At 42.1% G+C, this 13,395-nt stretch overlaps 2 protein-coding genes across 8 annotated transcripts in view; one reads left to right on the top strand and one right to left on the bottom strand.

The window, feature by feature from the left end:
* Positions 1–13,395, top strand: part of WDR41 (WD repeat domain 41) — a 99,260-nt gene that overhangs the window by 45,651 nt on the left and 40,214 nt on the right. For 2 of the 3 annotated variants that reach the window (XR_002088703.2, XM_014594745.3), the window contains exon 13: positions 1,636–1,796. Coding sequence is in view for 2 of the 3 variants with exons in the window: in XM_014594745.3 (XP_014450231.1) it covers positions 1,636–1,788 (153 nt within the window). In the remaining variant the exon portion in view is untranslated. Of the gene's footprint in view, positions 1–1,635; positions 1,949–13,395 lie in introns of those variants that run through there. The other variant, XM_006268181.4, reaches the window with a different exon arrangement.
* The window catches only part of PDE8B (phosphodiesterase 8B), a 202,001-nt gene continuing 194,295 nt past the window's right edge, over positions 5,690–13,395 (bottom strand). For all 5 annotated transcript variants that reach the window (XM_019482249.2, XM_019482242.2, XM_059725101.1 and 2 more), the window contains 2 exons: positions 8,916–9,045; positions 5,690–7,872 (listed from right to left, as the gene is read on the bottom strand). In XM_019482249.2, coding sequence (XP_019337794.1) covers positions 7,757–7,872; positions 8,916–9,045 — 246 coding nt within the window. In that variant the 3' untranslated portion in view covers positions 5,690–7,756. The remainder of the gene's footprint in view (positions 7,873–8,915; positions 9,046–13,395) is intronic.

Below are 13,395 nucleotides of genomic sequence, written 5' to 3'. Positions count from 1 at the left end.
CAGGCAGCCACTGCCCACTTGGCCAAACCTGCCAGGCCTCTTAACTAGCAGCCTAATCCTGGCTGATGAACCATTTGACTGACCACTGTTAGGGCCTCCTGATTGGTTGCTGGGGAGAGCAGCCTTCCCATGTAAGTCTAGCTGTGTAACAGATTGCAGCCAGTGCTGTGGTAAGCCACTCTGGATCTCATGCTCTGTTTTGGTAACTTAGCCCCTCATTCAGCTGGTGACTTGGACTCTGCTATTGGAATTCCCCCTCATGTTTGGTAACTTGGACTCAAGCTTCTGCTGCCTAGTGTGGCTCTGGGTCCCCCAGCACTTGTTTCTAGCCCTCCCCTGTTGGCTTACTCATTAGGCCAGAGTGCCTATGACTCGGTCCTTCCCGACAGTCTCGTGGGTAGAACACCTAGCTAGATGCATCTAGTTAATCCCATATATATCATCAAGACTAAATATGTAAAACTGAACATCATGAAGCTATCAGTGCTGTGGGTGGAGAATTCCCCATTTATCTAACTGGTCCTCCTTTCTATTGCAGGCATAGGAAGCCATTTTCTAAAGCCCTTTCCAGAAGGGAAAGAGGGTAGAGCAGGGGTTCCCAACACCTGGGGCCCCGGCCCAGTGCCAGGCTGCAGGAGGGCTGGCTGCTGGACCAGAAGTGACTGTAGACTGGCAAACCGTGGACTGGAAGTGACTGGCATACTGCAGACCGGCAGCCAACCTTTTTATACTGAGCATAAACAGTATTTTTATACTGTGCAGTATTTTAAACAGTATTTTTATAACAGTTTTTTCGGGTTGGCTACCTGCCCACAGTATGCCGGTCACTGCTGGTCTATCAGTTGCCAGTCCATGGTCTCTTCCGGTCATCAGCTTGCCATTCCACGGTTACTTCTGGTCTGCGGTTTGCTGGTCCTTAGCCTAAAAATGTTGGAAACCCCTGTAGAGGATGGTGTTTCAGTAGTTGGGAACATACTGTATTTACTTGACTATAAGACAAGGTTCCCCCTACTCCCCCCCCCACTGCGCATCCAGCCAGCTGGCAGCGCCTATTTGGCCCACAGAGGGGAGCCACTATCCTCTGCCCCCACTTCCAGCCCTACTTCTGGGAGGCAGCAGCGCAGGGTGGTGCATGGTGGCGCTCTGTCCCCATCTGCCCATGTGTAGCTCCTAGCACCTTTCTAAGTATCCCTGGGGGTATGTGTATCCCCGGTTGACAGCCCTGGCTTAGTGAATAGAGAGCTGGATTGGAATTCAGGAGCCTGCTACTGTCCGGCTGGGTAGTCTTGGGCAGGTTGCTGTACCTTTCTGCACTCAGTTTCCCTAGCTGTAAAATATTCTCTTTACCTACTTTTGTTACAACACTTAGTTGATAAAAGAATTTCTGTTGCACAGAAGTTTTGGTTATGTGACTAACATTTTAATGGTATAACTTATGTATAGCACAGAGATTTCACAGTTCTGCATTGTTCTCTATATTAGGGAGTTACACTATTTGAATTAAAATATTGTTGTGTCTCAGCTTACCTGTCTCAGACATTCTTTCTATGTTATCTTTTGCTGTACGCTGAATGTAAATGATTTTGCCTAAAACCTACATATGCAGCAGGGTAATATTAATGGTTTCCATTGCAGATGTTCCTGTTCTTTGGTGAACTTGGACTGGTGACATGCTCTGCTGACCATCTGATTATTTTGTGGAAAGATGGAGAGAGAGAGTCTCAGCTGCGCAGTCTGACATTATTTCAGAAACTAGAGCAAAATGGTGATTTGCAACTTAGGTTCTAAGTTGATTGGTAAGGGCTAAGCCTTGCATGCTCTGGGTGTGTATTAAGTATGAATGTAAAAGAAAATTTGAACTATTTAACAAATCCTAAATGTTGAGAAATAACTGTATAGTAGAACTTACCTTTGAAATGCCAGACAATAAAATAAGTATTTTTTTCCATTTCTAGTATTAATTACTATTGTGCTAAACAGACATATATGAGTTTTTTCATATTTGAAACTATAGTGTCCTAGCATCAGCAAACTTGGCAGGTATGCTTGTTCTCTAAATGACTACTTCTTATTATGTCCCTGTTGTAAACAAGATGTTTTTCCAGAATTGTGCACAAGCAGTAGTTCTTTCCATTGCTGCAGCAAGGTCCTCCTTTGTACAGATCTCGCCAAACAGTCAGCAAATGAGTGTACTCTATAGTCTGCGCTTAGAATTATAGAAAATGAGGGTTGGAAGGGACCTCAGGGGGTCATCTAGTCCAACCCCCTGCTCAAAGCAGGACCATCCCTAACTAGATCTTCCCAGCCAAGGCTTTGTCTATCCAGGTCTTAAAAACCTTCGAGGATGGAGATTCCACCACCTCTCTGGGTAACCTGTTCCAATGCTTTACTACCCTTATAGTGAGAACGTTTTTCCTAATATCTAACCTAAACTTCTCTTGCTTAACCGTCACAGTCAGGGTGGCTAGGATATGGAACCAACTTCCAAGGGAAGTGGTCCTCACTCCTACCCTGGGGGTCTTCAAAAGGAGGCTAGATAGACACCTAGCCGGGGTCATTTGACCCCAGCATCCTTTCTTGCCCATGGCAGGGGGTCGGACTTGATGATCTGCTTAGGTCCCTTCCGACCCTACCAACTATGAAACCACACTCGCATATATTTCACTGCACTTGCATATATGTGTCATTAGCGTAGCCCCATTTGGTCACGTTTGTTTTTGATATTCCAGTTTGCACATGCAGGTGATTCAGGCTTTGCCATATTGGCCAGTCTGGATCTGCCCCTCTTGGAAGATCTTCCTGGGGTTCCAGGTCCGTTTCAGAGCATCTGATTGCATGTAATCTTTCTTTCCATAACCTTAGTCATACCGGTCAGCTGTCGTTTCCAACAGTGCAATGCTAATCATAACATTATTTTGTATTTGAAGCCCTTTAGTTACTTCTCTGTGACCATAGTGTGGATGCCCAAGGTCTTCTATTTGCCATTATCTTTCTTTTTGGCTTGCTACCTTTCTTCTAATCTCAGGTGGTGCAATGCCAGCCAGTAAGCACAGGCTATCTTTTGGTGTTGGCTTTAGACATCCTGTTATTTCATGACAGCTGTCATTTAGAACTGGGTCTGTTTTCTTGGCATGAACTGATTGCTCCCATACTGGACATGCATACTTTGCAGTGGAGTAACACAAGGCAATAGCAGTGATTCGTAATGTAATTTGTTTGCTCCCCACTTTGAGGTGACCAACTTTCGAAGTATGTTGTTACAGGTGTGGATTTTCCCTTTGTCTTCTCTACATGTGCTTTGAAGCTAAGTGTTCAGTCTATTGTAACCCTGAAGTGCACAGGGTTCGGGTGATTAGTCAGTGGGATTCAATCCCAGGTAATATTTAATTTCTACTTGGCTTTTTTCTATGGCATAGGTGAAAAGCTGTGACCTCTGTCTTGGTTGGGTTGGCACAAAGCTGGTTCTTGTAGTAATCTGAGGGTTGCTCAGTGCACAAGTCAGTTTGTTCTCAACAGTGGTGAAATCCTTCTCTTGCTATGTGATGCATAGATCATCAGCATATATGAAGGACCTTGTATTATTCTGTATGGGTTGGTCATTAGTATATGTATTAATAAGGATCATCAATCCTAGCGTGCTCCCCTGTGGGAGGCCATTTTCTTGTTGTCTCCAGCGGCTCTGTTTCTTGCATAGTTCTACGTAAAAACATGTTTTCCAAAAGAGATCAGATGAGCTGCATGAGGTTGTAGTCTTGCATCAGCATATTGTAGACTTTGGCTAGCAGGTTTTGATGGCTTTTGATGACTGTGTTGTATGCTGCTGATCTGTCTACAGACACAGCACCAGTTATCATCCCTTTTTTGAATCCATCTTCTGTGTGCTATGTGATGTTTAGTATTTGGCCAGCGCAGGACTGGTCTAAATCTGGCTCGTTCTGATATTAGATGTTGTTCAATATGAAGTGACAGGCAACTGAGAATAAGGCATTTGTAAAACTTATAAAGGTAACACAAAAGTGACACTGGCTTAAAATTTTCCGGGCCGGAGGCTTCCTTCCCTAGCTTTAATAGATCTATTACATGGGTCTGTTGCCATAATTTAGGTATTCTAAGGGTATTCTAGGCCGGATTGGGCCCGCAGCAGATTCCATTTCCCAGCAGTCTCTGCCCACATCAGAATGGCGGGCAGGGGTTGCAGGCAGTGGATTGTGGCTGTGCCCTGGCTTGAGATCACTCTGTCACCACTGTAAGATCCCAGCCCTGGCCCCAGAGCAGCTCCCGGCACAGCCGTGGGCCCTGCCAGCACTGCTGGGGCCATCTCCATGGAAACTCTGACCCCACACTGTTGTGGCCCCACTGCTGCTGAGTTCTCCATGGAAATTGGTGGCAGCGACGTGGGCAGAGGCTGCTGGGAAATGGAATCTGGAAAAGGGAATCTACCATTTTGCCCATCCCTGCGCTACATAAATGTGTTCATAAGCAGCAAGTATGTTGCATCTGTTTCCATTAGAGCAGATATTTACAATTTCTTCAGAAAAGGCATGGTATTCAGAAGACTGGCAACATATTTCTTGGGCTTATTTTTCAGTTTGGACCTAGAAAAAAGTATTTCAGTGATCAGCTTTTCCCAGGAAAGCAGTGACTTACCTCTCTCTCTATATATATATATTACTAAATCATGAAGAGAAACTGAGAAACAGTTAATTTTTTTCAGAGGCTCTTGTTATCATGTCATTTTTCTAAGATGGGGAGCATGAGTGAGCATCTTTCTATTATCCTTTTCTTCCTGTACCATGAAAATTGTTTCATTCTCTGTGAGTGCTCTTAAATGAATACCTGATAGAGAAATAGATCTATTTAACTGAACACTTCTGTTCACTAAACTCATTGTGCATTTTACAAGAATGTAATGCAGCCTTGAATATTCTTGAATTTTAAAGTATATTTTATACTAATAAAAAAAATGCCGTTATTCCTGGGTTGACATTTAAATGGCTAAATTGTCTCTAATAGACTCCCTTTGCAAGACACTCTTCTTGCAGAGCTGCCTGAATTGTTGGGGGTGTTAAATAGAACCCAAATGATGCAGGCTTTCTGTGCATTGCCATTAGTTTTGGAGGTGATAGTAAATACAATGAGGATGGATGTGATATGATTTTAGAGCATGCTTCTGTTAGGAGTTTAAAATATGAATTCTTACAACATTAACTGCTGAGGACTAAGTTGGGTAGGAGTTAGTTAGGCTGACAAAATCTGAAGCTTCATTCCTATACATGTTTTCAGCTGACAGTATTAGTTTTTTCATGTGTCGGCCTTGTGAAGATACAGATTTTTTTGGTAATGCCTTTGTGTTAAATATTAATGGCAATTACCAGAGGAAAGCATTTTATTTTAATAGGAATGTAAACAGAAGCACCTCTGAAATAGCACCAGCATGGAACAAGAGGATCTGTAGGTTACTTTGTGGCTTTAAGAAGTTTAGAGAGCCTTGGCAAGCGGGCTCGTTGAGACTAATGCCTGCAGGTTTTGTGCTCTAAGAGGGCTCTCTAAGGCTTTTATTGACCTAGGTCTATTTCTACTCCAATTAAACAGAAATTGAGGCTGGACAAGGTAGTCACTGGCTGGGGAAATAGTGCTGTCTTAAAACTAATACTGACTTCAAATTAAAGCTGTAGATGATGAGCAGAACTGAGGGACGAGCTTTATTTCTTAGGTTCCTTGTGCAGATAACATTTCCCACATTACTATCAGAGTTTGAAGTGGGTATCAAATTTGGTAACAGTGAATTAAAATAAATGCTTTACATCTTTGTTTTACAACTAATATTGTGTTTAACAAATTAAGTTAAAATGACAGAGCTTTGAAAACATGACAGGTCTTTCTCCCTTTCCTCTAACATTAGCTGCAATCAGAGTTCAGTCTTTAGTAGATTTGGTTCAAGGTACAATTATTAACAGAAGGTTTGCTCTGATATCAAGGAATGAGAAAAGCAAATATTTTATAGTAGAAAAACTGGAGGTCAACTTATTTGAATAGAAATCCATTGAAAAAAATGTAACTAGAACTTTATAGTGGTACATATAGAAATAATGAATATAGAGACTTCACCAAAAAACACCATTCTTCATATATACACAATGCAGCATTATTATACAGAGCAAACTGCCTTAGCTGTGACAAAAGTAAGGTTCTATTACAATTCTAACAAAAATATAGCTTATATACATTTCTCTGCATGTAAATTTTATGAACGTTTCTATTTGTTTACATAACTTGGTACAAAACATAGAAAAAAGGTTGGCACATTATGTAAGCTACCTGCAGGAAACTGCAATCATGGTCAGTTTTGTTCCACTGCTATCTTAGCCCATTTTCTTTTTACCTGGTTTGCTTCCTGATACAGCACAAGAGGGATAAATAACTTGTCCCAAATCCTTTATTTCTGATAAGCAATGTATTATTACCTCCTTAACTAAAGTCACAGCTTCTAATCTAACTCATTACTGCAGCCCGGAGTGCACAGTGTTAAAAATCAGCAGTTTTCTTAGGATATATTAACCAAGTATTCTGAGAATAGTTTAAAATCTGAACTCATGTTCTGCATGTGATTAAAATGAGATGTATAAAAATATGCATTTGTGCTTTGGAAGCTTTAGCATAATTTCATATTTTAAAACTAATGAAAAAACTATGTTCAGTTTTTAACTTATTTACATCTTTTGAAATACTTCTTACATCATATAACAAAACAGTATTCTATGAGGAGGGCAAAAAGCATTATAAATTATAATGCTGCTGTAATGTATAACCTGGAAACTCTTAAAAAGCTGCAGGTCCTTACTGTCATGTACTGCAATATATGGCCTCGTGTCATAACATTTTTAGATTAATTTAAAATATTAGCGATCATGTGTACAAACAGCATTTTATTAAAAAGGATGTGGGATCAATCCCACATTGCAATGGTTTATGTAAAATTTGACACCACTTCTTATGGTAAACTCTCCAGGATAGCAGAGAAAAGTGTGAATGGCAGCAATTATATGGGCCAACCTAATCTCCCACATCACACATTTTAATTGGATTAGACTGATTTTATTACATCAAGATTTTGTATGGGAAAAGAAAAGTAGGTTGATAATGTGCTGCATGAGAGAGGTAATTTTATATTTAATCTGTTTAATAACAAAATGGGTAAAGTTCTAGGCATTCGTTAGAAAGCAGTCCTTTCCAAAATCAGCAGTATTTACCTATTTATTCTATTTCTGAGGTTTCATTTGCTCTACTTCACAGGTTCTCTTCAGTGCTAAAGTTCAAAGGAGTTTCTCTGAAATACTTATGCAATTTATGCCAAATTCTGGGGATTTCACTTTTTAGTCCTGTTTAACCTATTCTGATTTTCCTTGCAAATATTACACTTCGGTATTAGAACCATTTGTACACAGTATAGTTTTGTCAGTAACTAAAACTGTACTAGTTACATTTGACAAATGTGTATAAGGTTAGAAGTTAGCTTTAGACGTACCTGTGTTGCCGCAAAAGGATAGTTCCAAAGGGTGTTTATTCAGCTTCAGAATAAGTACCTTTATGAAAACTATTTTTTTGTAGACTTTAGAGTGATTTAGGAGTGGAGAATAAAATATTTTCTCCTTGCTGCACAGTCTGTTCATTTTAAAGGAAATACCAACCCTTGTATCTAAGTTAGTAAATAATTCACAGTGAGACTGGTAGATCAGAAGGTCTGGTTTTCTTCCCTTCAGTTGTTGTTCTCTGATGGAAGCCTGAGACTCTTGCACTTCAGCTCATCTAACATTTTCCAGTGTTTGTAGTTATTAGCCAAGTGTTGCATTAAAACAGGTAGGTGTGCAAATGCTGAAATGGAAAGAAGGAACAACAGACTGTACAATACTACAGTATGCTAAGGTGGTCAGAAGCTAGCAGAATCCTGCCAGAGCCGTAAGTTTACATTGGCTGCAATTAATTTGCCAGGGAGTTTGAATGTAACCTTTTCTCCCCCTTCTGGAGTTGTACTACCCTTACAGAGCATTATAGGGGATATGCTGTGCGTCTTGATGTATAGAAAGCAACAGCTCAGTTAAGCAAGCCCTTTTCTTACAAACACTGTCTTCATCAGAGATTCTGGAAAATCTAACTTTTTATCTGCTCAGAAGAAATTTTCTGGTATAGGAGGAATTTGGCAAACAAAAAACATTTTTACTCTTAAGCTAATTCAAGAAAATGAATATGAACTTAAAAAAAAGGATATATAGTTGCTTATTCAAAAGAGAGAGTATAAGTTTTGCATTAATTATGCTAAAGTTAAGGGCTGGTTTTGTGAGGTTTAGAATCATAAAAAGTAGGGTTGGAAGGGACCACAATAGGTCATCAACAGGGAGGCCAGTGGTCTCCAACCTTTTTATGGTGAAGATCACTTTTTTGTAAGTAAAGGGCACCCCAGGATCTACCACCCCGTGCCCTGCCCCCCACCCCTCCCACCTCCCAAACGAGCCGCCGGGGCTCTGACCCCACTCACCCAGCCCAGCCTGGGTGACAGGGGGCATGGCTCAGCCCAGCCACGTACATCCTGCTGCTCCCGATCATGGAGCCTCTGACAGACTGAGATTGACTGTCAGAGGTTCCACAATTGACCAGTTGATTGAGATCAACAGGTTGGTGACCACTGATCTAGGCCAACCGTTGTGCAAGGCAGGATCCTCCCTGTCTAAACCATCCTAGAGAAGTGTTTGACTAAATTATTAAAAACTTCATGATCATAATACACTCAGAACTGCACATACAATTACTAAATCTGAGAAAACAGTCTATGCAGTAGTGTGACATAATGCATACTAGAATAAAGGAAAGTTTGTAATGCATTTGTGCCACAGATAACAGAAAAACATGGAACTTCTTACCATCCCAGGCATCAAACATGTCTGTTATAAAATAATCAATGAAAGATATCTGAGACTTTGGGATGCTGCAGGTGTTACGATCGAATACTGGCATTACAACAGGCAGACCTTGTCTTTTCTCTTCATCAGTCTACAAAAAACACCCCCCAAAAAACTAGCATTAGCTTTTATAGCTTTCCCTTTGCCATCCTAGAGTGATGAGACAAATTTGTAAGTAGATAGTTCTGAAGTCAAACACCAGAATGCAAAAATTGTGACCAAGTAGTTAATACATTTTACATAAAGAAAATAATAGTGCATTTTAAGTAAAAGCAGAAACATGCCCACTGTGTGGATATTGTTCGTTACAACATAATTCGTTATAAACCTACAAAACGATGGTTCCATTTTGTGGACCCGTCACAATTACTGCATTAACCTTTCACAACGCCCAGTTCCACAGTTCTGGTCAGGGACCATGTCCCCACGATGCTAAGATGGGGTAGAATACAAAATGTAACCATATTTTTTGCCTCGCAACTTGTCCCCTCTGCCTCTGAAGTTCTTCTGATAAAAAGGCAAACCACAGATGTCCCTAAAGCTATCTAGGCACATTTGGCTCCTAATACTACACTTACAAATTCCTAATTAAGCTGTAAAAAGATATCTTTATTTTGATGTGCATGCAAGTCCATTTTTAAGAGTCTGTTACAGAGCTTGAGTCACAAGGACTTAGATGTGATATCATCTCAGTGCCCAAACTCTTAAATACACTGCCACCCAGTGGAATTCACAACCCCAAGCAAGGTGCCTTGGTTCCCTTCTCTGATGCACACAGAGAGCTAGAATCCAAGCAAGTGTTTCTCAATCCAGGCACTGCAGCAGTCTGGGGTGCCTTGAGACCCTTTCAAGGGTGCTGCAGGGTGCCAAGCAATGCTGGTGCCAAGTACACTGTGAGGTGTGCAGTTGTGATTTACAAGATAAACCCATAATATTGAAATAGGAATCCTTAGTGTTAAAAACATTCTGACCTGCTGTGGTTTTTCTGAATTATTTGCAACAGAACTGCTGTATTATTTTTCTGTAGTCATTGTATGAGTGAAAACTAAGGGGGGGCATTTCCAAAGGAGTGCTTTAATGCTAAAAAAAACAGTTGAGAACCACTAATTGAAGCAATATGAATTTCAATTACCAGCAAGCTGAGCCAGTGGTCACAAACAGGTCAGCAGGAAGTGCCAAGGAAAGATAGCTGAGCCAGATCCAAATAGATCTTGTGTCTCCACTTGGGCATTCAGACAACTTGCCCTTAGAGGGTGATCCAAATCATGCAGGAAAGGTGCATGCATTTCCTATACAAAGAATGAGGTTGACCTAGCCTAGGCTCCTACAGGCAATCCTAATTGTCTAGTCCAGTGAATCTCAACCAGGATGATCTTGATACCAAAACTATCTTAGTCACATGGGGGCTATGAGTATCATAAGGATCCTATGTCCTAGATCACTTTGTAGAAAACATTTAGAATTAGAAGTGGCAGGGACATATGGAGGAAGTTCTATGAATAATAAATACAACTAGGAGGAAACCTAGGAAGAGCTTTCCCCTGGAACAAAAAGGAAGGGTTATTACCTTTTGACCTCTTTGCAAAGAGTTCTGTGGTCAGATGACTCCAAAGACTTTTTTTTTACCTTAGCAGTATCTGTAAAGTGAACTCTGTTCCCTCCTTGTGCCACATCAAGGATGTTAAGGGCAGTATTTACTTTCTACTCAGTTTGCTCTCAAATGCAGATGAAGAGGAAGAGATTAAACGTTCCTGGATGTCAGAATGCCAGACAGGGTGGCACTAACTCATAAATAAGGCATACACTTCCATAGGCAATAGTCTACTTTGTCAAATGGTACACACTGTGAAATTCCACAAGTGTGACCTGGAACACTGAACTCATGGCTCTCTTCCTGTGTGATCTACGGAGGTCACTGTTTAGGTCAGCCACCATGTTCTGGAGACCGCTGGCAGGAATATCTGGTGGTCTCTCTACCCTTGCTATAGGCTTACTGCCTCTTGGCACAGGCTGAGAGATTTGGCACCTCCTTGTGTATTGACATAAAACAAGGGAGGCCCAGTAGCATGGATGCCACCAGTGGCACAGGCAAACTGGGGAGAGATCCTGAGTGTGGCACATGGCAAATTAGGGAGAGGACAGGCAGCAGAGCAGACAAGGAATACAGGGCAGAGAGCAGAAGCAGAGCAGCAGATTGGGCAGGAGAAGCAGATCAAAGTGGCACTTGAGGAGAGTGTGGGCCTAATTTGTGGCATGCCTGCTAAAAAGATTGGCCTGTTACTGAGAAAACATTGTGGTGAAGATGGCTGTCTTGTTCTAGAACTGACACCCTTAAATGCAGTTAAGGCCATTTAAGATTTCTATACCACACTGATATAGAGACCCTGTACCTCAAGTCTCCCAAGCACATTCAGTAAGACATGTTATGTTTAGATGCTGGGAGGGGGAAGGTATGAATGCCATATGCAAGTGATGCTTGCAATCATTCTACCATGTGAGGAAAGAGTGTACCAGCTTGAATACTACAGATCAGTCTCTTTCTAGGCAGATAGTCCTGCAAGACCTGAAGGTGATGTCTAGTATGTGGCATTAGAACGGTGCAAAAGGCCATATGCTGTAGGATTGATGGGCAGATCCTTACTGGAGCCATTGGGCATCTCTCAACCTGTAGGACATGCTCTTTTAAGTGCTTGGAAGTGGTCCTGTGTGCAAAGTTTCAAGAAGTTAAATGAATAGAGAATTGTTGGGGGTGGAGTACATCTGGGAAAGGAGGAGGAGTCTGGAGATAAATGTATGGAGGGATGGGCAGTAGAAACAAAAGAGAAACTTTTTGAGCAGAATATTTCAGAAGTCTTGAGGGATAAGTTTCTGAATATAGCCCAGGGGTGACCAGAGTTACTCACCCTGGGAGCCACATCCGATCCTCCACCCAAATTCAAGAGCTGGAAAGCAGGGGGCCAGAAGGGGGTGGGCTGAGCAACCTGGAGTGGAGGTGACCACCTCCCCCCTCCACCGCCGAGCCACTCCAGCTTTCCCTATGGGGAGCATACCCCAGGGTAAGCAGTGCAGCTGCAGCCCCTGCCCCAGCAGCCCAGCACCTGAGCCAGCAGTCCTGGAGGGAGAGAAGGAAGGAGGAGAGTGGGTTCAGGGCACACTCCCCATGGGGAAAAGCAGAGTGGTGGGAGGCACTGGGCTGCACTGTGCTCCGGAGCCACTTTGGGGAGAAGTGGGCGGGGCTTCAGCCAATTTCTGGAAGGCCGCAAGTACCATGCCAATGAATTGCAGGTGGCTCATGAGCCATGGTTTGGCCACCATGTGTATAGTTGCTCCTTTGATTTGAGATCCAGTGAGAGAATGGTATGGTAGAAGGGAAAACCTACCATGGTAGCAGGCTTGCCAGGCCATAAAAAAGACCCTGTTTGGAAATATTTTAATGAAGATTATATAAAACAGTAAGAATGCACTTCTTGTCGAAAACAATAATTAAATTGAGGCTTCCTGACCAGTGATTTAAATTGTGATTTAAACCATGATTTGAATCTATTTGATTTAAATCAAATCTACCCTTGTAAAACTGGATAGGATATCTTATCTCACCACACCCAGGAAACCATTCTGAGATGTTGCTGGCCCATATATTGTAAAATTGAGCCAAGTAGTTTTGGAAGGGTGGAGGGTCAGCAAATTATCTTCTGTGTACCAATAAGTTTGGTTGAGGGGTAGCTGCTCTACACCAGGATGGTTCTATCTGTGAAATCTTTGATATCCCTTTGCTTGAGATACAGACTGCATTGATGAAATATAGACCAGCACTGGCAAGAAAGAGCCTCTCTTACACTACGCAGGGCTGGTATTTGTATCTGTATTTATATGAAGGGAAAATACTTTCAAGGATTAAACAGTAGCCTTTGATTCAATGGACGCAGGGTTTCATCGGTCCTGATGCTACAAAGCTCCATACCTTCAAATGGGAGGTCTCTGCTCTAGCTTGGACTTTCTGGGAAAAGCCAGATCTCTGCAGTCATTGTGACTGGCACAGGACTACTGCCAATGCCATGGACCTCACTGCAGTATCAGCTGCATCCAGGACAGCTGGTAGGGTTGTCTTGGCCATTAGTAGATGTCCTTGATCTCAATGGAGCCTCTATACTGGGGGAGTTGCCAGGAACTCCACAGCCAAATCAGCTAGACTGACATTGTTAAATAGCTTGTAGGTCGCTGCCCAAAGCACAAGAAAGAACCTGTTGGCTTGTCTACATGGTACTGCTGTCTGGGTTAGCCTGTGGAGTGCATAAGCACTGAAAGTATTGGCCATCTGGTGCTTGTGGAAGACCTTGACTGGCATTCAGAAGTGAAGAAAATTCAATGCTGAGGATCGGAGCTACACTAGGGGCTGGGACTGAAGATGGGGCTTTTGGAGACTTTATGATAGGGTCTGGTA

The sequence above is a fragment of the Alligator mississippiensis genome, chromosome 3, assembly GCF_030867095.1.
Source record: "Alligator mississippiensis isolate rAllMis1 chromosome 3, rAllMis1, whole genome shotgun sequence".
NCBI lineage: Eukaryota > Metazoa > Chordata > Crocodylia > Alligatoridae > Alligator > Alligator mississippiensis.
The sequence above is the reverse complement of the archived record's forward strand: the minus strand, read 5'-3'. Positions and strand labels throughout refer to the sequence as shown.